The sequence below is a fragment of the Sus scrofa genome, chromosome 7, assembly GCF_054392235.1.
Source record: "Sus scrofa isolate SSC_HxYL_T2T_F1_AM1 chromosome 7, Sscrofa_HxYL_maternal_Yorkshire_Landrace_v2.0, whole genome shotgun sequence".
Taxonomy (NCBI): domain Eukaryota; kingdom Metazoa; phylum Chordata; class Mammalia; order Artiodactyla; family Suidae; genus Sus; species Sus scrofa.
This window is the reverse complement of record NC_139389.1, coordinates 122715941-122739884: the sequence shown is the minus strand read 5'-3', so window position 1 is coordinate 122739884 and position 23944 is coordinate 122715941. Positions and strand designations below refer to the sequence as shown.

The 23944-nt window shown below is 40.3% G+C and overlaps 1 protein-coding gene across 14 annotated transcripts in view; it reads left to right on the top strand.

Annotated features, from left to right (window-relative positions):
* Positions 1–23944, top strand: part of EFCAB11 (EF-hand calcium binding domain 11) — a 191886-nt gene that overhangs the window by 117357 nt on the left and 50585 nt on the right. The window contains exon 6 of one of the 14 annotated variants that reach the window (XM_084966682.1): positions 14317–14875. Coding sequence (XP_084822808.1) covers positions 14317–14527 — 211 coding nt within the window. The 3' untranslated portion in view covers positions 14528–14875. 14 annotated transcript variants of the gene reach the window in all.

Genomic DNA, 23944 nt, shown 5'->3' with positions numbered 1-23944 from the left:
CTCCTAGCTCAAGCACTAATTCCAGGGCCCCCACAGTTCAGCATATTCAGGAACCAGCTCATGGAACAAAAGACAAACTCATAAAGCAACTGAAGCCAGAAAAAAAAAAAAAAAACACCCGTGGCATATGGAAGTTCCCAGGCTAGGGGTTGAATTGGAGCTACAGCTGCCAGCCTACACCACAGCCACAGCAACTCAGGATCCCTGACCCACTGATCGAGGCCAGGGATCCATCCCAAATCCTCATGGATACTAGTCGGATTTGTTTCTGCTGCCCCACAAGAGGAACTCCAGCGACATATTTTTTCATTGTAGCACAATAATTTCACTCGTATTCCTCATATTTGCACACGATGGTGATAGAAAGGAAGAATTTTTTTTTTCCGTTTCGTTGCTGACCAACAGCTAAGTCGGAACTGTACATCTGAAGGATGAGATAGCCAGCACGTGTGGACTGGAGCCTTCACTTTGTGTAGAAGCGAGTTCCGATGGTGCAGGAAACATCCCGAGGAGGTCGCCCTGATTAAGGGGCTGCACCCAAATGTAAATCGAGGGACTGTCTCTCCCATGAGAAAGTCCTGCCACGAGAAGAAACGGTGGTGGAACTAAACCGGGGACTTAGTGCCGTACGGAGAATCATGAGTTAGGTAAAGGCTGGTGTGTTGACTTCTGGATTATTCTCTTTTGTTACGTGATACTCTGGAAGCAGATCATGAACAGCTGTGACTGCATGCTGAGGTGTGATGATAATCAAGAGGACAAGTGTTCCAGAATATTTGATTTACAGAACAACCCTAAATGTTTCCATAAAATCAGAAGGCACTTTGGTCCCGGCTTGTTGAAGATATGAATTGGACAAGCAGGATTGCTTAGGTATCTACTCTCTGCACTGTTTTTGATGATTTGAGTACTTCCATACAAAGAAGAAATGCAACGTGTTTTTCCAACAGCAGATAAGATCAAAGGGCAAAAACTAAACTAGGAGCTTGGGAGAGCAGGGTTTCTACAGATTATCATGACACATGTTCCATAATTTAACAATTATCAGTGATGCAGGTGATGAACTCGACTCTGCACATCTGTGAAAAGCTATCACAAAACACCTTAAAGTTTGATAAGGCATTTTAAATTTTATTTTCAATCAAAAGACGATCGGTGCCTAAAAAATTCATGGATCTAGACTCCATTTCTTTCATCAAAAGATAACTTAAATTTAGCCATAACTTACAGGATACATTGTTGGAACTGACTTCCGTTGAAGGACTCTGAAAGTAGAGTAGCACTTTCTCCATTTTATTTTTATTTATTTATTTATTGTTTTTAGGGCCGCACCCACAGCATATGGAGGTTCCCAGGCTAGGGGTTCTAATCGGAGCTGTAGCTGCCGGCCTGCACCACAGCCACAGCAACGCCAGATCCGAGCCACATCTGCAACCTACACCACAGCTCAGGTTCCCATTGTAGTGCAGTGGAAACGAATCCAACTAGGAACCGTGAGGTTGCAGGTTCGATCCCTGGCCTTGCTCAGTGGGTTAAGGATCCGGCATTGCCATGAGCTGTAGTGTAGATATAATTTTTAAATGAACAAACTGAGCTTGTGGAAATTCCTCTAAAAATCTCTTATTCCATTCCTTTCTGGGAGACTTGTTTCCTTCCTATTGTTATTAAAATAAAACATAAAAAGGTGTTTCCATCTTGGCTCAGTGGTAACAAACAACTAGTATCCATGAGGACGCGGGTTTGATCCCTGTCCTCGCTCAGTGGGTTCAGGATCAGGCGCTGCTGTGAGCTGTGGTGTAGGTCGCAGACACGCTCGGATCCTGCATTGCTGTGGCTGTGGTGTAGGCTGGCAGCTAGAGCTCCATTTCGACCCCTAGCCTGGGAACCTCCATGTGCTGCAGGTGTAACCCTAAAAAGCAAAACAAAACAAAAAAAAAGTTAAGCATTTATATACACTGTGTTCGTTCAAAGGGTGCCTATGTATATTTAATATGGAGATTCACTTTTTTCCTTATAATGAAAAAAAGTTACAAGCCTAATAGTGAGCCTACAGTGAGTATATTAGTTGCCTACATGCATACTTTCAATGAACAAACAACCTGTACAATATTCATACTTTTCTTTTTCCTTATGTTTACTTTGGTAATATTTATTGCAGTGTAATTTCCTGTTGGTTGAACTAGTAACACAAAATTGCAGCTTTTATCTTGAATGCCTTTTTTTTTTATTTCATTTTTCTAGTAATTCATTTTTACTGTTTTACAAAGTATCAGTTTGCAACAGATTGGAAAAAAAAATGTTAAGTGGTCCCTTACCAAAGACAATTTAAGCAGCACTGCTTTAGGAGACTTAATAAAAAATGAGGCTTTCCTTCAAGAATTAGTTCCCTAACGAAGTCTCTCAAACATGTTCTCAGTTACTTTATTTTGAACACGAAAAGAGTGTTGAGCCTGAAGCAGCCTCAATCAGTGTGAGATTTTGATGCTTACAGAGGTCACCTGATGAAATTGGCAAAAAATGAGGAAGGAAATTTTACGTAGATGCCCTTCGTCTGCCTGATGTTATAAACTCATAGTTGCAAATATTGGCTGTTACTGTAAGCAAGCCTTTAAAAATCATTTTAAAAGCAATCCAATAAGTGGTTACCTTAGAGATTACAAATCTATATCAGATTGAATGGAAAAAACCCAAAACTCACGTTGTATAACATTAGACAAATAGCTACCAAGTGGCTTTAGGTAAAAATTTCTAGTGTCAGTACCAAGCCTGGAATTTACAAAGTCCAGTTTTCCAGACAACTTTAATGGATGTGAAAATGACACGCACTGGAAATTAGAGTTAATGTCTCTAAAGGTGGCTCTGGTGATAAGGAAAGCATTTATATGAAAATGCATGTCAAGAATAAATGAAATTGGAGTTTCCTCTGTGGTGCCCTGGAATCAGCAATGTCTCTGCAGCACTTAGACACAGGTTCGAGATCCAGCCTGACACAGTGGATTAAGGATCCAGAGTTGCTGCAGCTGTGGTGTAGGTTGAAACTGTGGCTTGAATCTTATCCCTGGCCCAGGAATTCCATATGCTGCAAGGTGGCAAAAAAAAAAAAAAAAAAGAAAAGAAAAGAATGAATGAATGAAGTTGTTTCATGACGTGACTGTAGTCAAAGCAGCGTGTGTTGGTCATTAAACTCTTGTGTCTCAGACTCAAACCCACCCATCTCTTTTGCCATGCTTCTCACCCCGGACCCCTCAGACATCAGCCACAGATTCCCGAGTCTGGGCTCCGGCTTCCCAGGACCCCCCAGCAGCCTGCTAGGTCCTCATCATTTCAGCCTCTTCGCTGTTTCTTCAGCTCTGACAGCGATAGATAATGTCTTAGTTACTACCTTTTTTTTAAAAAAAATAAAACTTCATTGTTTCTCTTTTGCCTTTTTAGTCCTCCCATACCCGTCTGATTCTTTCTTACATTAAATTGTTTTTAAAATCACTGTCGTGTTTCTGATTTCCTGACTGGATCCCGGCTAATAAAATACCTGTTACCAGGCGTGGCCCGAGCTGGTCTAGCAATGGTAGGCTTGTGTCTGGCCCTGAATGCAGTGCCAAGCAGCTTGCCAGCATGAAGGAGTAGTCGTAGTTATCCACGCAGTGGCATCAAGATTAATTAGACCACCCCCTGAGGATGACTGTGACAGAGGACCTACCTGAGCAAGAAACTTGAAGCCGCTGCTCTTACCCATGGTGGCGACTGAGAGTGGGATACAGGGTGGCTCTTTCTGCCTGGATGCTTGTTGGTAGGAAAAAAAGACAAACTCAAGTCTTTAAACACACAGCTCAAGCCGTAGGTGACAGATGGTAAATGATCCCACCTCTCTCTGTCCCCACTGCCGCCACCCTACCGGACGCCAGCCACCCTCATTTCTCCCCGAAGGGCGAGCTTCCGGCCTTCCCTTCTGATGATCCATTTTCTCTACAGTGGCCAAAGTGCCTTAAAACCAGCTCCTCTGCTTAAAACTTCCAAAGACATCCTATTGCATTTAAAGTAATGCTAACCTCTTCCACCTCATCTCAGACGGCTTTCTTCTTCACAGTGTTCTAGCCTTTCTAGCTCTTTCTGGCTTTGGGGTTCCCGCCTTTACAGCTCTCTCTTTGGAATTCACTTCCCCTGGCTTATCTATATGTATCTTGTTTCTTTCCTTGTTCTTCTCCCCGCCAAACCAAACTGCTCTCCGTTAGGACAGAGACCTGCCTGTCTGATTGGTTACTGTAGCCCCAGGACCCCGTTCCAATGCCTACCACATAGTCGATGATAAGTAGACATTTGTTGATTGAATGAGCCTGAGAAATAATCTTTCCTCAATTAATTTATAACTTTGGTTAGGAGGCGTTTCAAGCATGCAAAAAATATCATTATACCCAGATACCTACCAACCCAATTTAACGGATTTTGACATTTTGTCATATTTGTTTCTGATTGTACCTTCTTCTCTCTCATCCTCATTTTTAAAAGAAATGTATCCACTTCATCTAAGTTCAGAATTATTAGCACAAATCATGCATGATATTCTCATATAATATTTTTAATGCTTGTAAGATATGCCTCACTTTCAATCCAGATATAGGTAATTTGTGGGGGTTTTTTCCTTTCTTAGTCTAGCTAGAGGTTTATTAATTTTATTGATCTTTTTAAAGAACCATCATTGGTTTCATTGATTTTCTGATTACTCTTCCATTTTGTAGTTCATTGATTTTTGCTATTATATTTATTACTTTGGTTTACGTGATTTTTTATGGCTTCTTCAGGTAGATGCTTCCATCATTGATTTTCGTCTTCTTTTCTAATGTAAGCATTTAAAATTTTTATGTTTTCAACTAAGCACTGCCTTAACTGCATGCCACAAATTTTGTTTTCATTATCATCCAGTTCCAAATAGTTTCTAATTCTTCTTGTATTTTCTTCTGTGAACCATATGTTATTAAGAAATATGTTGCTTAATTTATAAATATTTAGATATTTTCCAAAATTTTTGGTTACTGATTTTTAATTTAATTCTTTAAATTTCAATCCTTTTAAATTTATTGTTACGTTTTTTTATGTCTCAGCATCTGTCTTGGTGAATATTCCATGAGAAATGGGGCTCTCTAGGTCAAGTTGGTTGATAGTGTTACTTAGTCATATTATTCTTACTGATTTTCTATCTTTGTGTTCTGTCACTTACTATGAGAGGAAGATTAAAATAATCAGCTATAATAATAGATTTGTCTGTTTTTCCTTTGAGTTCCCTCAGTTTTTTGCTTCATATGTTTTTAAACCATTTTTTTAAAATTGAAATATACTGAATTTACAATATTGTGTTAATTTCAGATGTACAGCAAAGATTAGGTTTTGTGTGTATGTGTGTGTGTTCTCAGATTCTTTTCCATTATAGGTTATCACGAGAAATTGAATATAGTTCCCTGGGCTATACAGTAGGTTCTTGTTGTTTATCTGTTTTATATATAGTAATACGTATATGTTAATCCCATACCCATAATTTATTTCCACCCCTCTGCCCACTACCCCCTTTGGTAACCACAAGTTTGTTTTCTGCATCTGTGAGTCTATTTCTGTTTTCTAAGTAAATTTATTTGTACCATTATTTTGTATTCCACATATAAGTGATATCATATATTTGTCCTTATCTGACTTATTTCACTGAATATGATAATCTCTTTGTCCATCCATGTTCCCGCAAATTGCATTATTTCATTCTTTTTTATGGCTGAGTAATATTCCACCATATATATGTACCACATCCTCTTTATTCATTCATCTGTCAATGGACGTTTAGGTTGCTTCCATGTCTTGACTGTTGTAAATAGTGCTGCTATGAATATTGGGATGCACGTATCTTTTCAAATTCAAATTTTCTCCAGATATATGCCTAGGAGTGTCATATAGCTACTATTCACCATAGTGGCTGAACCAATTTACACTCCTCCCTGTAGGAGGGTTCCTTTTTCTCCACATTCTCTCCAGCGTTTATTATTTGTAGACTTTAATGATGGCCACTCTGACTGGGGTGAAGTGATAGCTCATTGTAGTTTTAATTTGCATTTCTCTAATAATTAGTGATACTGAGCATCTTTTCATATGCCTGTTGGCCATCTGTATGTATGTCTTCTTTGGAGAAATGTCTGTTTAGATCTTCTGCCTATTTTTTTGATTGGATTTTTTTTTTTGATATTAAGTTGTATGAGCTGTTCGTATATTTTGGAGATTAATCCCTTGTCAGTAGCATCATATGCACAGATTTTTCTCCTAGTCTGTAGATTGTCTTTTTGTTTTGTTTTTTCAGTTTCCTTTGCTATACAAAGCCTTTTAAGTTTATTTATGTCTTTTGTGTTTATTTTTGTTTTTATTTCCATTACTCTAGGAGATGGACCCAAAAAAATATTTTTGCAATTTATGTCAAAGAACACTCTGCCTACATTTTCCTCTAGGAGTTTTATAGTATCCAGTCTCACATTTAGGTCTTCAATCCATTTTGAGTTTATTTTTGTATATGGTGTTAGAGAATGTTCTTTTATTCTTTTACGTGTAGCTGTCCAACTTTATGTGTTTTTAAGTTCTCTTATTAGGCCCATATACATTTAGGATTATTATGTTCTTAATTAATTGATCGAGGCTGTTATCATTATGAAATATCCCTATCCTTGACAGTATTCTTTGCTCTGAAGTGATATTGATACAGCCATTTCTGTCTTGTTATTTTTTATTCTTTTACTATTAATTTATCTATTTCTTTATGATTAAGTGAATTTCCTAAGGATAATTTATAGTTGAGTCACTTTTTAAAATTCATTTTGACAATCTTTGCTTTTAAAGTAGAGAATTATCATATTGACATTTAATATAATTATCAATATGGTGGAGTTTAAGCCTACCATCTTCATATTTATTTTTTATTTCTTCTCTTTGTCCTTCATTTTTTTTTTATTTCCTTTCTTACATTTATTTCCAGGGCTCTTCTTTCCTTTGTATGGATCAAATTTTCCATTCTGTATTATTTGTCATAAATCTAAAGAACTTTCTTAAAATTTCCTAAATTTCTAGAAATTTATGTTTACTAGTGACAATTTTCTCAGCTTCTGTTTGTCTGAAAATGTTTTTACTTTCAGTTTTGAAGGATATTTTCTTTCATCATTTTAAAGTTGTCGTTCTAATTGGTTTCCATTGTTTCTGATGAGACATCAGTGGTAATTTTTATATATTTTTTTCTCTGAACACATGTGTCTTTTTCTCTGGCTGCATTTATGATTTTGTTTCACTTGTTTTCAGCAATTTGGTTAAGATGTTCCTTTTAATAGTATTCTTTATTTATCCTGCTTAGGGTTTGTTGTGATCAGGGTATTGTAATAGTCACCAAATTGGGACAATGTTTGGCTATCATTCTTTCAAATATTTTTTCTTCTTCTCTGCTATTCTGATACTCCCATTACATCTAATGAGACCACTTTTATTGCCCCACAAGTCTTTGGAATGTTCTTTCCCTTTCTCTTTCAGCCTTTTTTTTTTTTTTTTCTCAGATTCAGTTTGGAAAGTTTCTATTTCTATTTCTTCAACTTCATAGACCACTTCTTCTATAATGTCTAATATGGTCTTCATCTCATCCCATGAATTATTTGCTTCAGTTATTATACTTTTAGTTTCTAGATATTCCATTAGGTTCTTTGGTTTTGTTGATCTTCCATTTCTCTCTCCATTGTGTTCATGTTCGTTTGTTTTTAATCCTGGAGCATACTTATAATTAAAAGTTCTCGTCTACTGATTCTGTCATCTTTGTTGTTTCTGATTCTACTTCTATTGACTTATTTTCCTCCTGTTTATAAGTCGCATTTTCCTACTTCTTAGCATGTATAATAATGTTGTTATTGGATCCTAGACTGTAGTAGTCTTATATTGTATGTGACACATTATCAGAAACTTAGTAGTTCACAACACCCTCTGTTTTCATCTCACAGTTCTGTTGGTTTTAAGTCTGATGTGCTCTCTTGAGTTCTCTGCTTATGATCTCTGAGGCCAAAATCAAGGTATTGGCCTGGCTGAGGTCATATCTGGAAGTTCACAGGAAGAATCTGCTTCCGAGTGCATCCGGGTTGTTGGTAGAACCTACATCCTTATGGCTGCGGGTCAGAGGTTCTCATTTTCCTGCTGGCTGTCAGCCAGTCTACTCTCTGCTCTTTGAAGATGCCTGCATTCCTTCTCATGCAGTACTCTCCATCTTCAAAGCAGCAATGGTGTGTCACATTCTTCTTATACTTGAGTCTCTCTGATCTCCTTTTTTGCTTCCAGCTAGAGAAAGTTTTCTGCTTTTAAGGACTCACGTGATTCCAGAAGGACCTTTAGGATTATTTTACCGGAATTAAATAACAGTCATGGGAATGGTCTCTCATGGCACTCACAGGTTCTGGGGACTAGCAGGTATGGAATCTTGGGGGCCATTCCTGAAAATTCTACCTACCACAATTACGAGTGTAATGATGGTGAAAGCAAGATGTTTATGTCTTCTTTTAAGTATTGAGATTTATTCTGGCAGGTTTTAAATTTACTTGCTTGATTTTTAAGTCTTGTTTATAAGCTTTGTTTATACAATTGACCCTTGAACAATGCAGACGTCAGGGACGACAACCCCCTCACAGTTGAAAAATCTGTGTATACTGCTATCTGTGCCTCAAAAAACAAGGAATGGAAAGATGACTCACCCGAGGTCAGGAAGTTGAAACAGTTTAAATAGACTCAAACCCTATTTCTTTTGATTTTATTTATTTATTTATTTTTGGCCACACTACAGCAGTAACAAGGCCAGATCTTTAACTGCTAAGCCACCAGGGAACTCCCCCAACCCTAGTTCTTTTGAATCCACCTATCGTGACCTCTAATCAAACACAAACTTTTCCCCACACTTAAAGATCTGTAAAATGAACAGGCAGGTACTATAGTTTTTGAAAAAAAGAAATCCGTGTACACGCAGACCCGTGCAGTTCAAACTCACATTGTTCAAGGGTGAACTGTACAGTTTAGAGTACCCTTTATTCTACAGTTAGTTTAGCCCTACTGCTGCCGTGTGGCCTTTCCGGTGTCTACACAATAGCCAAGGTGTTCTGCACAGCCTCTCCAGTCTTTCTAGTGGGAACCACTTCAACATGTGCAAGCCCTGCGTGAGATCAGTATTGTTCGGCTGGCTCATTCCTGTCAATTCCTCCCCCGAGTTTTTGCATTCTCACCTCCTGCACATCCTCAAGGTAACCCATGCAGATTTCTGGAGCTCTTTCCATGCATGGCTCTACCCCAGAAATTTCAGACCCTCAGCCGCCCAAGCCAGCCTTGCCCTCAAGTTCGGAGTAAGGAAACAATCCAATCCAGGTGCTGGAAATTTGGAGGAATGTAGTCTAAAGAGAATGTTAAAATAATTATGAAAATAACTAAAAGCCTATCTGTTATTTATTATCAAGTCTCTACAACTCTGACAAATCAATGATAAAATACTTGGGAAGGGGTAGGGAATGGGATTTTTTGTTGGCCCACATGCTTCACAATTGCTGGGGTTACTTTTGAGTTGTAATAATATGTTTGTAGTATGTGAAATTTAAATTGTATATTATTATATCCTCATTTTATTAAATGGATGCACGTGCTTATTTTGAGAGTACATTTCTAGCAGCTCAGAATCATTTGAGCTGGCTTCAAATACAGTTTGTGTTTCCATCTCTTATGCTACAAGAACCTCCTGTGATTAACAGAGTTAGCGAGGTGGTTGGGAAGAGAGAAAAATCATGTGAGTTATTAAAGTCTGTCATTGTGTGTGACCACCTAAGAGTTTTGTGTTTAAAATGCAAAATAAAATGTAAAATAGTGAAACCAAGTGGGAAATGCGAGGCATCATATTTATGTTTGTTAAGCGTAAATTTTAGTGTACACCTAAACTATTTTACTGAACCTGAATACAGTTTTGCAAGATGATGTTTATTCTCCTTTTTGCATTGTCAATGGTGTGTTTTAAAACCAGAGAATAGATCAAGAACATACATATTATTGCTGATTATTACATGATTACTGCTGAAAGTAATTTTGTCATGCTGAGGAAGGTGTTTAAAAAAATAATTTGTTCCTGGTGTCACGTATGTTCAATGCTCTGACCCCTGTCTTCTCAGTTCAGTGAGACCATCAACCCCTGCTTGAGTTTCTCTTCTCTGAACCTCAATTCAGATGGTAACTCTAGGCAGAAAGCCAGGGTGTGTGTGTGTATGTGTGTGGAGAGAGAGAGAAGGAGAAAGCATGCTTTATTTTAGGGAGTTGGCTCACATGGTTGTGGGGCTGGCAAGTCTGAAGTCCACAGGGAAGGCTATAGACTTACTGCATTCCAGAGGCAGAATCACTTCTTTGGGAAACCACTCTTTGCTTGTAAGGCCTTCAACTGATTGGATGAGGCCCACCCACATGGAGGGTAATCTGCCAGACTCAAAGTCTACTGATTTCAAGGTTAATCACATCTAAAGGTTGACCTTCCCAGCAACATCTAGACTAGTGTATGACCAAACAACTAGGTCCCCTCGCCTAGCCAAGGTGACACCAAAAATTAACCATCACACAAACATTATTCATTTTTCTGTCCCCAGAACCTAGGGTAGTGCATGGAAATTAAGGATTGACAAATTAGAAGCTGGGGCTTGGGAATAAGGAAATAAGGCTCAGCAGAGACTTATGTTAAGGAGGGAACTGTACCATGAGGACAGACTGGGGTCTTCTAACAGCTTTATGAGGGAAACAGATGATGCTCTGGTCTGTCTTGACGGCAATCTAGAGACTAAAGTTCAGTGTTCAGAATTGTGATGGTAGCTGGACAAAGAACAGCAAGGACCTAAAAAAAAAAAAAAATCAAAACAGTATCCAGGGGATAGAAAGATCACAGCAGTAACGAGACCAGTGGAGATGGAGCAGAATGCCTGCAAAGAAAGAGGAAAGAGGCAAACAATTAATATTTTCTTGGAAAATCAGCACTGAAATGTCAATTAATTTCTTTGTCCCCTTACTGCAGAACTTCCTGAATACTTTAGAGAGTTGTTTTTTTGTTGTTGTTGTTTTTGTTTGTTTGTTTGATTTTTTGATGACGCCCACGACATGTGGAAATTCCCAGGCCAGGGATCAAATTCACTCCACAGCAGCAACCCAAGCTACTAGAGCAACAACCCTGGATCCTTAATCTGCTTTGCCAGGGAACTCCTTGAGAGAGCTTTAGAAAGATGTTAACAAAACTCTAAAAACCAAACAAACATAGTAATGTTCTTTTTTTTTTTTTTTTTTTTACTGTGTTTTTTTAAATTAAAGTATGGTTGATTTATAGTGTTGTGTCAATTTGTGCTGTAATCCTATTCTTTTTCAAAAAGAGAAAGAGGTAGTTAGTTCTCTTCGTGGCCTGGCACAGAAGGTTAAGGGTCCTCCACTGTCACTGCTGTGGCTCTGGTTCCTGCCGTGGTGCAGGTTCAATCCCTAGCCCAGGAATTCTGAATGCCACAGGCGCAGCCCCCCAAAATAAAGTAAAATAGAAAATAAAACAAAACAAAACAGAATAAAATAAAGAAATGTATTTCAACAACTTTACATTTATACCTGTAATTTCTTACTTTATGGTAACAATTGTTAGATCTCTCTATGGCCTCTTTCAGTCCTCAGCCATGTGTCATCGCAGTTTTGTATAGTTGTAGCAATGTTGTATATATCATTTCATATTCTAATGTGAGAAAATGTTAGTTTATATCTACACGGCATCACATATATTATTTAATAACAGAAAAGCTTTATGGTAAATTGATGAGCCATAACTTATTGAGCTATATTCCTTTTGTGGGACACTTGGGTTTCCTACTGGGTTTTTGCCATTACAAAAGATGGTGGTATACGTGATTTCCTAGCTAGAGCATTTTTCAGCATTTTTATTGCAATATAATTGACATGCAATAAACTGCACCTATTTAAAGGATACAGTTTAATAGTGTTTGAGATGTATGTGCTCATGAAATATCACTGCAGTCAAGATGCTGAAAATACTCATCACCTTCCAGAGTTTCCCCGGGTCCCTTTGCAGCCTTGTACTCCCAACCTTCTCCACCTTCCTGCTTCCTCTTTACAGGCAGCCACTGAGCTGTTTTCTTTTTTCTTTTTTCTTTTTTTTTTGCTTTTTAGGGCTGAACCCCTGGCATATGGAAGTTCCCAGGCTAGAGGTCAATTTGGAGCTACAGTTGCCGGCCTGCACCACAGCCACAGCAACTCCAGATCCGAGCCGCATCTGCAGCCTACACCACAGCTCATGGCAATGCCAGGTCCTTAACCCACTGAGTGAGGCTGGGGATCAAACCCACAACCTCATGGATCCTAGTTGGGTTTGAACCACTGAGCCAGGAAGGAAACTCCGGAGCTGTTTTCTAACAGTACAAATTCATTCCCTCTTTTAGAATATTATATAAATGGAATCACACAATATGTACTTTTTTTTTTTTTGGTCTGTCTTCTTTGACTCAACCTAATTCTTTTGAGGTTTATCTATTCACAGGGTATACCAATAGTTCGTCCCTTTTTAAGTACTGTGTAGTATTTCATTTTATGGGTGTGCAACAGTTTGCTTATCCATTCACATGTTGATAGACATTTGGGTTGTTTTGGGGCTTTGGCTGTTGCAAACAAAACTCTGTGCACATTCAGGTTCAAGTCTTTGAATGGATATGTGCTTTTTCCCTTGGGTAGATACCCAGGAGTAGAATGGCTAGATTATTGGGTAGGTGTATGTTTAATTGTTAAAGAAACTGCCAGACTTTTCCAAAACATTTCATTCCCACCAGCAGCGAGTAGAATTCCAGTTGCTCTTCATCTTTATCAACACTTTGTCAACTGAACTATGCTTTAAGGGATGCAGTGGCTCTCGCATTGTGGTTTCCAGTCATATTTTCCTCATGAGCAGTCATGGTGAAAATCTTTTCATGTGTTTATTTTCCACCTGTATATCCTCTTTAGTGAAGTCTTTTTCCCATTTTTATTATGTTATTTACTTTCTTTTTATTGAGTTTTGAGAATATTTTATGCATGGCTTTATCAGGTGTACGCTTTGCAATGATTTTCTCCTCGTCTGTGGCTTGTCTTTTAGTCTCCTACCAGTGCCTTTTGAAGAGCAGAAGTTTTTAAAATGTGTTTTCTTTGGATAAATTTTCAGAAATAGGATTAAAGGGCCAAAAATATTCTTTTGGCTGGGTGTGGTTCTAGTTACCTCTTGTCAGACTGCTTTGGGAAAACTTGAAACATTGTGGTTGAATAATGGTATGTTTCCTGGGAGCTTGCCAAACGCTGGTCAGTCATGATTGCTTGTACTTGTTTGCTGTTTTGGTGAATATAAAGTGTTACATCACCCTTTGTTTGTTTGTTTGTTTGTTGTTGTTGTTTGCTTTTTAGGGCCACACCCATGGCATATGGAGGTTCCCAGGCTAGGGGTTTGAATCAGAGCTATAGCTGTCAGCTGATGCCACAGTCACAGCAACATCAGATCCAAGCCACGTCTGCAACCTACACCACAGCTCACGGCAATGCCAGATACCTAGCCCACTGAGCAAGGCCAGGGATCGAACCTGCAACCTCATGGTTCCTAGGTGGATTCTTTTCCGCGGCACCACGACAGGAACTCTGTGTTACATCACACTTTTATTTCACTCCACACACTTGGCAAGTTGTATATTTACTTAAATTTGGTATATTTAAAACTTTTTAGGAAGTTCCTGTCGTGGCTCAGTGGTTAACAAATCTGACTAGGAACCATGAGGTTGAGGGTTTGATCCCTGGCCTCACTCAGTGGGTTAAGGAGCCGGCTTTGCTGTGAGCTGTGGTGTGTGTAGGTCGAAGACTTGGCTCAGATCCCATGTTGCTGTGGCTGTGGCATAGGCCTGCAGCTACAGCTCCACTTGGACCCCCTATCCAGGGAACCTCCATATGCCACGGGTGCGGCCCTAGAAAAATACAAAAAGACCAAAAAAAAACAAAACAAAACCTTTTTCTTTTGTAACTTTGGCCATGTATAACTGAAAATTTTGAGGTATTCTTACAGATTTCTAAGAGCTTCTCTTATAATTTTGATGTCAAAACTTACACACAAAATTGATTGCAAATATTTTCACATCAATATTTATTACTCATCTTAGTTTTATCCCCTAACCCAACAGCCATTTATTTATAATTTTTCCTGTTTTTTTTTTTCTTTCTTTCTTTTCTTTTTTTTTTTTTTTCCTTTGGCTATGTCCATAGCATGTGGAAGCTCCCAGACCAGGCACTGAACCTGCACCACAGCAGTGACCCAAGCTGCTGCAGTGACAACACCAGACCATTAAGCTGCTGTACCACAAGAAAACTCCTCTTCTGTGTCCTAAATAGTAAATCTAAATGGCTGCTAGGGATAAATAAATTATTCCCTTTTCTTCTAAATTTGGGAACTTGTGTAAGATTTTCTTTACCGTGATTTTATTGTGGTTTGTAATATACAGTAAGAGTCTAAGTTTATATATCTTAATATTATTAAGGAATAACCATAGCAGCTCTCTTTTCTGTTGCACTCAGACCGTCATATAGTAAATTCCCATATAACTCATGCCCTTTACTCAAATTCTTTACTTTGTTCCGTGGATTTCTGAAGTCAGCTGCATACTTTTAATGTGGGTTGCTTTATGACATAATCTGATATTTCCTAAGACAAGTTCCCCTTTATTGTCCAAACTGATCTCTGATATGGTTTTTAGAATTTTTATGTAACAAATTACCCTATTGTTATTTGAAAATTTATTAAATATATAAATTAGCTTGAAGTATTGCCATTTGTACAATACTTTTGTTTATTTTTTCTCCTATAAAATGTTTGCAGGGAATTCCCTGGTGAGGCAGTGGGTTGAATATCTGGTATTGTCATTGCAGTGCTATGGTATGGGATCAATCCCTGGCTCAGGAACTTCCACATACCGTAGGTGCAGCCAAAAAAAAAAAATAGTTGGTACTTTTATGTTGGATTGATATATCCCACCTTTATAGAGTAGGTCCCACCTTTATAGAGTAGGTACTCAATAAATGTGCACAGATACATTTTGTCCTTGTTATAAGAGAAATCTATTTATGAAACAAAAATATTAATGTTAGTCTTAAAAAGGAATGCTATTGTTATTTTGGACCGTGTTTTATATTGTAAATATTCTTGAATTATTTTATTTCTAAAATTCTTACTAGATTTCTTTGAGTTTGCTTGGTTATATCATCATGACCTCAGTGTTTAGTGATGTTCCTTTCCTATTAATTTTTCTTACTTGTTTTTCCTGCCTTATCACCATGGCCAGACCCCTCTAATACTTTACTAAATAACATGTATGATGAAAAGTATCTTTGTTTTTTGATGTTACTTTTAGGAAACTAATATTTGTACATCCCCTAAGAACAATATCATTAAGATATTTGTTTTGTTTAGCTTTCTTGATTCGAAATGAAGAGTATATGCTATATTTTATAAAATTCCCTTTGGAGCTTTCTAGTATACCACTAATTATGAGCGCCAGCAAAGTACACAAGGGGGTGAATTAACTATATTATAAAAAGAACATACTTCTTTTTTGGCTACCTTTCACTTTGGTTCACAAATTTTTTATCTTTTGCTCTGAATTTTGGGAGATTTTAGCACTCACTCATCTTGGTTTTTTGTCTTTTTGCTATTTCTTGGTCCGCTCCCGTGGCTTATGGAGGTTCCCAGGCTAGGCTCACGGCAACGCTGGATCCTTAACCCACTGAGCAGGGCCAGGGATCGAACCCGCAACCTCATGGTTCCTAGTCGGATTCGTTAACCACTGCGCCATGACGGGAACTCCTCACTCACCTTGTTTTTTAGGCTGCTGTAGACTTCACATTCTCCCCTGCTCTCAGCTCCATCTCTAATCTGCTGGTTCAACTCTCCCCTTGATTCTCATTGATTTTTATTTTTCCATTTTCCATTACTTTTCCACTCTATCAAATCAGTCAAAACTCTAACCTCCAGGAGCACTCACTCTCCACTAATAGTTTAATTCCTCACTATTTCTCAAAATTCAAGTTTACAGCTATCTATGCAGCATTAATTAAAAAGTATTTTATAATGAAATTCCTCTCATTTTGATGCCAGTTCATCTATTAAACTCAAGTTTTGCTAAGGACTCTTAAATACAGCATCTGTGGGAGAAGAACATAATTAAGAACTTTAATGGAAGTTCTTCAAATGTACACTCACTACCTTTTTTTTTTTTTTTTTTTTTTTTTGTCTTTTTAGAGCCGCACCCACAGCATATGGAGGTTCCCAGGCTAGGGGCTGAATAGGAGCTATAGCCGCCAGCCTACACCACAGCAACGCCAGATCTGAACCCTGGCTGCGACCTACACTGCAGGTCACCACAACACCCCGATCCTTAACCCACTGAGCCAGGCCAGGATTGAACCTGTGTCCTCGTGAATACTAGTCAGATTTGTTTCCTCTGAGCCACGATGGGAACTCCATCACTACCTATTTTTGGAGCACTAATATTTTGAAATGTTTTTATCCTTTCTTTTCTCAGCCCCTGCTTATGTTCTCTGTCCTATTCTGTGGAGCCCTGGGGAGGGCACTCGATGGGGCCTCATGGACTAGGGCATTCCAGGTCCAGGTCTTATTCAGCCCATAATTCTGCATGGCTGTGAAAAGGCTGGCTATTGCAGAACTCCTGTCCCAGAGTTTATCCCATATCCCCTCATAAAGAGAACGATCAAGCAGTTGGAAATGAAGAATCCAGGAGTCTTGTTCTTAGGATACGTTCAGTGTGTGTGTGCGCAGCTTTCAGCTGTCGGTATTTTGCAGTTTGCCTTTTCTTTCTGTCTAAAATGGGACCAATGTGGATTTCTGACAAAGGTACTCAGGAGCTCAGAAAGCCCAGAATTATTACCAGCTGCACACAGGACTGTGCTAATGCATCAAAAGACCTGGTTTTCTTGTCCTAATTTCATTGGCAGTTGAATCTGTAACTTTAGGAAAGTTGCTTTATGCTTCTGGGCCTCCTTTTCCTCATCTGCAAGATGGAAAGAGTAGGCTGGGTGATTTCTAGAATCTCTAAAATGAAAAAAAAAAAAAAAGAAAAGCCTGCAGTCTCTTACTCTGGGGAGAGGGTGGCACTTTAGAAGCCTAATGGGCAGGCTAGACCCCGCCCCCTCGCCGGGTACCAGAGCACATGGGACTGGCAGTTGGCGGGTCGGAAGTCCCCAGCACAGCAGCCCACTTCTGGGGGCGGGGGCGGGGGTGCAGAGAAGCCACGGGGAAGAGATGAAGCCATGAAACATTGGCATCTCGGGGTGTTTGTTCTGATCGGTGCTCCAGAGATTAGAACACCAAATGGGAAGTTCAGACTCGTTTGATCCCTGCGGTTTGATTCAAACTAAGAAAAGAGTTCTGTTTTGTTTTCTCTCCCTGCTGGGAGCCGGGTTTCAATAAAAACCTCCACACGGAGGTGTATTTATTGCTGAAGAATAGTCAGACCATGCGGTCACAGAAAGAAACTGCCACAGAGGAATGTGCGCCCAGACAGCGGTACCCCAGACCCGCTCTCCTCTCTGAGGATTTGAACAGACTTGTTTCTTTAACAGTCCTATCCATTACATCTTTCTTTTCATGCCTTTCTTATAAACTCATATTATATAAGCCCTTGAAGTGCTAAATGTTTTTCCTTTGTTGGCCATCACCAGCAAGATGATTTTATCAAACATGAATTTTTCCTTAGCTCTCAATTGCATGCAGTGGGAAGCTGACAAAATAGAGAAGTGGTTGTATGTGTGCTGAAAAGATGGACATTTTTCTCTGTGCTTGTGTGTGTGTGTGTGTGTGTGTGTGTGTGTGTGTGTGTGTGTGTTGAGGGGAGGTACACTTGTGCGTGTGTGTGGCTGGGCAGAGATCTGGTTCCAAGAGTAATAAATTCTCCTTGTACGACATTTTGGAAATAGAGAAAGTTTAAAGAAAAGAGAATAAACACCAACCAACCCCATGCCTAGAACATCAGAGATATCCGTTGTTAATATTTTATTTCATCTTTCTTGTTTCTCTCCATGTTTCTGTTGTCAAATGAGTTTTAGATCCCACGCTTTTCTATCGTTTTGCCAGTTTCACTTTATAAATAACCCTACAATCAACATATTTTTCTGGACTTTTAAGTTACTTTTTTTCCCCCCTTTGGTTTTTAGGGCTGCTCACGTGGCATGTGGAAGTTCCAGTTCCCAGGCTAGGGGTGAAATTGGAGCTGCAGCTGCTGGCCTACACCGCAGCCACAGCAACGTGGGATCCTTAGCCCACTGAGCAAGGCCAGGGATTGACACCAGTTGGGTTCGTAACTGCTGAGCCACAACGGGAACTCCCATTCTGCACTTTTAAGTTACTTTTTTAGAGGAGGTTCCTAGATGTGGGAAGACCATACTAGGGAGTGTGAACTTACTATTTTTTTTTTTTTCAGGACTACTGATTTTTCTTACCAAACTGCTTAATTAACAAATGACACTTGCCTCTTACAGCATCTGTCCCTCTGTGCTCTCACTGATGATTGAATGTTATTTATTTATAATCTTTGATAACTTAATAGGTAAAAACAGTATCTCATTTTTGGATTTTTTTTCCGTCACTGATTGCTAGTGCTATTGAACATTTTCATTTGTTGATGAGCTCTTTCTTTTTATTAATTAATTAATTATTTATTTATTTATTCAGCAGCACCCATGGCATATGAAAGTTCCCAAACCAGGGATGGAAGCCAAGCCGGAGTTGTGACCTAAAACCACAGCTGCAGCAATGCTAGCTCCTTAACCCCCTGCACCACAGTGGGAACTCCTGATTAGCTCTTTTTATTCCCTCTTCTGTGAATTATCTATCCATGTCATTTGCACATTTTTCTATTCTTTTTTTTCATTTGTTTGTTTTCTTTTCTCTTTTCTTTTTTCTTTCTTTTTTTTTTTCTTTTCTTTTTTTTTTTTTTTTTCTTGCTTTTTAGGGCTATACCTGTGGCATATGGAAGTTCCCAGGCTGGGGGTCTAATCAGAGCCATAGTTGCAGGCCTACATCACAGCCACAGCAACGTGGGCTCCAAACCGTGTCTATGACCTTCACCACAGTCCATGGCAACACCAGATCCCTAAGCCACTGACGAGGCCAGGGATCCAACCCCCATCCTCATGGATTCTAGTCGGACTCGTTTCTACTGCACCACCGTGAGACCTCCCTTCACTTCCATTTTCTTGATTGGTTTGAATTTTAAGACTGCTCAGGGCTTTGGAATTTATTTGTATTTAGCATGAGGGGGTGATCTAAACATTTTTGTGTCCAAATTGCTAGCCTGTTTTCCGCTTCTTGTTTGTTCGACATAATTCCTGCTTCTGTATATTGTCTTGAAGATCATATTCTGTACTGAGTTCTTTCACATAGTAGGAGTTCTTTCCAGATCGAGATCTATTCTCTTGCCATATTCTTGCACCAAGGGACATACTTTTCCTCCTGGATCTTATAATATGTTCTAAAACCTGGTATTTCTTGTTTTCAAACTGTTCTGGGCTCGTCCTGCCTGTTTATTTTCCAGATGAATGGTAGAATCATTTTCGTGGCGTTCCAAAAACCTCCCTTTGGGGTTTTGATGAAAATTGCATTCAACCTATAAATTAATTGGGAAGAATTTGGCATCTTTACAGTGTTCAATCTTCCCATCCAGGAATACACATATGGCACGTCCTTGCACATTTAAAAATATCCCTTTGTACGTCTCCATGGAATTTTGTAGTTTTGATAAATTCAACACGTTTCTCATTAAGGTATTTCAAGATGACTTTGTATAGGGGATGCTTCTTTTAACGGAACCTTCTCCCCCTTTAGTTTAGATTCACTGTTTTTAATATCAGTTTTTCCCCAGTGATTGCCAAGTACTGACAGGATCCTAAGGGGAAAGGATCTTTGCTTCTTTTCAAGCTTATAAAATCCGAGATTTAGAAGTAGAACTGACCTTAAATATCGTTTTTTTTGATGTATGATAAAACTGGGGTCATGGAAAGTCAAATTTCTTTATAGGTCATATGACTTATTTTAGAAGTAGCCAAATAGATGAATCCTTCCAAATGTCCATGCTCTTTGTGTCAAGGTCATAAAAACCAAACTCATGATCATGCTCTCTGCCTGCCCCGGGCCCACTTGTGTTAATTTCTTATGGCTGCTAAAACAAATTATCACAGACCTAGGGACTTAAGCAACGCACATTTGTTAGCTTTCCATTCTGGAGGTCAGAAATCCAAAATGGGCCTCCCTGGGCCAACATCAAGATGTGAGCAGGGCTGCATTCTGTCTGGAGGCTCCAGGGGAAAATCCGTTTCCTCTCCTTTCCAGGAGGCCACCTGCATTCCTTGGCTCAGGGCACCTTCCTCCGTTTTCAAAGCCAGCGGCTTAGCATCTTCCAATCTCTCTCTGACTTTCACTGAGTCTTTTACTTCCCTCCTCCGCCTTTAAAGACCCTTGAGTTTACATGGGGCCCAGCTGGGTAATCTAGGATAATCTCCCAGTTTAAGTTCAGTGACCTGCATTCCACCGACAACCCTAACCCTCACTTCCCATGGAGCATAACCGTAGGTTCCAGGGATTCGGATGTGGACATTTTTGGAGGGCTAGTGTTCTGCTCCCTCAGTAAGGACGAACTTTCAAAATGTATATCTAAGCACGCTGGCCCTCTCCTTGAAGCACTTTAGCGGCTTCCCAGAGCTCCTGGGATTACAACCAGAATCTTTAAGTGCCCCCCCCCCCCCGGTCCAGAATAGTTTCATTCCATTCACCCTCCAGCCTCAGTGGGCTCCATGCTCATCCCTACTCTGTACTCTGTCCACTTAGCTTTCTCCAGCTCCCAGAATGTCCTTGCTGTCTCTTGCCACGCGGCCCTTGCACATGCTGTCCCCTGTGCCTGGACAAATCTCCACTTCCTGTGCCTCCCCGTGCGCTCCTGGCTTGTCCCTTGGATCTCAGCCCCGTCCTGCTTCCCCAGGAATTGAGTTCCTGACTTCCACGCCCAGTCCCTTTATCCTGCCCTCTTGTCGCACCTTCTGTCTCTTCTCCAGGGCACTTAGCACACTGGTGACTGTACTTTCTTGGAGAGTTATTTCCTTCTCTCCTTGGCTGGACTAAAAGCTTCGACAGATTCTGTTTCTTTTCTGCTCATCCCTACATCTTCAGAAACTAGCGTGCCTGGTCCATAGTGGGCTCTGGGTGTGTGTCTGACAAATAAGTAAATGAACTCGAGTCTCTTTCTAAGAAAAAGCATTTTTTAATGAATGTGTTCATTGACATAGTTATAAAAGCAAAAAGGTTAGGGCATTTTGAAAGTCCAAACAAGTAAATTATTATAGATCCATTTGATAAAATCATATATAGCCATTAAAGTGAAAACAGTAATGACGATAACAAGGCCAAGAGGAGTTCCCGCCATGGCTCAGCAGAAATGAATCAGTCTAGGAACCATGAGGTTGCAGGTTGGATCCCTGGCCTCGCTCAGTGGGTTAAGGATCCAGCGTTGCTGTGAGCTGTGGTATAGGTCGAAGACGCGGCTTGGATTGGGTGTTGCTGTGGCTCTGGCATAGGCCATGGCTGTTGCTCCAATAAGACCCCTAGTCTGGGAACCTCCATAGGCTGAGGGTGCAGCCCTAAAAAGCAAACAAGCAAACAAATAAAAATAAACAAACACAAAAGGGCAATGGCGGGAAATGTTTATAGTATACTTAAAATTGCAGGATACAGAATGCTCTTTCAGAACATTAATCAGAAAGAAAGAAAAGTGTCACAATGCTCATAGTGATTGGTTTAAGCCCGTGGGATGTCAAGTGGTTCTTTCCTCCCATCTCCAACCTTTCCTATTCACATGCTCACATATACAGCACGTGTTTGTCAAACCTGAGTGTGCCAGGCACTGTGTCAGGTCGAAGCCCTCTGAACCACACGTACGTGGTCTCTGCCTATTGAAAGTTTAGAGTCAAGTGAGGAGGCAAACGAATCATAGTATAACAACACATGGTCCGAGTCACAGTCTGTTGCTGGATTGAGAAAACACAGATTCCTTTACCATCGTGTGCACCGTAGGCTAAAGAAAATATCTTTAGGAGCTCCCATCGTGGTTCAGGGTTAACGAATCTGACTAGGAACCATGAGGTTGCAGGTTCAATCCCTGGCCTTGCTCAGTGGTTAAGGATCCGGCGTTGCCGTGAGCTGTGGTGTAGGTCACAGACGCGGCTCGGATCCCACATTGCTGTGGATCTGGCGTAGGCCGGTGGCTACAGCTCCAATTAGACCCCTAGCCTGGGAACCTCCATATGCTGCAGGAAGCGGCCCTACAAAAGGCAAAAAGACCAAAAAAAAAAAAAAAAAAAGAAAGAAAGAAAAAAAAAAGAAAAGAAAATATCTTTAGATGCGGTCATTATCATAGCACTGAACATTTTAATTGTGGGGGGAGATGGTAGGAGTGGTGTCCCCATTTCGTTTAGTCTTTAGGCTCTGAAGGAGATTTCCTGAATTGGCTCTCCAGTCCTGATCACCCCTTTTCAAGACGTAGACTGCACACCCTACAAGGAAAATGTCTGGGGTCTTCTGATCACCTCTTCCTGGTTACCTTCGTTCAACTCCAGTAAAAAGCTGTGTGCACGTGGGGCCCCACTGCCCAACTGGAACTCATTCCCAAACATTCAGTGGGTCCTCATCACCCGATTCTAGGAACCTAAAAAGCCACTGTCCCAAACATACATTCTCTTGGTTTCATCTCCTCGTCTTCAGCACTCACTCACTCACTGTGCCTCTGTGCTTGAGCATAACGTAAATACTTAATTCGTTTAATAAATATCCTGAAATGGCCTCGTTGAGTTGTTCCTTGAAGGGCGCAAACCTTATAACTCACTTAGCCAGCACAGATCAACACTTAATGTCTTTAATGATGATCGGAATCTCTTTTAGTGGCTGAAAAACTCCTTAATCAATGATGTGGCCTGCCTGGAGGCAAGGGAGACTGGATAACGGGCAGAAAATGTCACTCTAGATGCGGCCAGGAAGGTGAATCCCTGAAACTGGGATCCTTGATGGGAGAACCTGGTTTCTTCCCAAGGCTAGGAGGAGCCCTCCCACCACACACACACACACACACACACACACATATACACACACCCCAATGTCCCTGTGTGATTTATGCATCAGTGAACCCCCTATTGAGCCAGCTTCTGTTCTCAGCCTGAAACCTCTGAAGATCCTCCTCAGCTCAGCCACACACTCACAAAGGCAAATGCCACACCAGCCCCCAGCACTGTGTCGCCCGCCCGGAGAGTAATTCTCAGTGCTGGAGGGGAGGGGAGAAGCCTGTCAGGATTGGGCCAGGGGGCATCATGCCCTTTGTGAGGCCTCATTGAGGGCGGGGTATCACCCCTCTTCTTCCCCCACCCCCATACCTACCTTGGGAATTATTCTTGTAGGGATAGACAAGAAGTCCTGTTTTCAGAGTTCCCTGGTGGCTCAGCAGGTTAAGGATCTGGTGTTGTGAGCGCTGTGGCTCTGGTTACGGCTGTGCTGCAGGTTTGATCCCTGGCCTGGGAACTTCCACATGCCACAGGTGTGGCCAAAGGAAAAAAAAAAAGGGGGCCTATTTTCTAGCTGTTCTACGAAGAAGCCCTTCCAGGTCTCAGCCCTAAAGTATTCTCTCTGCACTTGCACTTGGAGTTCCTTGGTTTCCAGCCCAGGACTTGATGAATTCGGCCATGTTCATTGTCTCTGCCCTTCATGATTTTCTAAACACTTGACATATGCCCTCTGAACCTTCATCTGTTTTGACTAAAATTCTTATAAAAAGCCCTCGTGGTCATT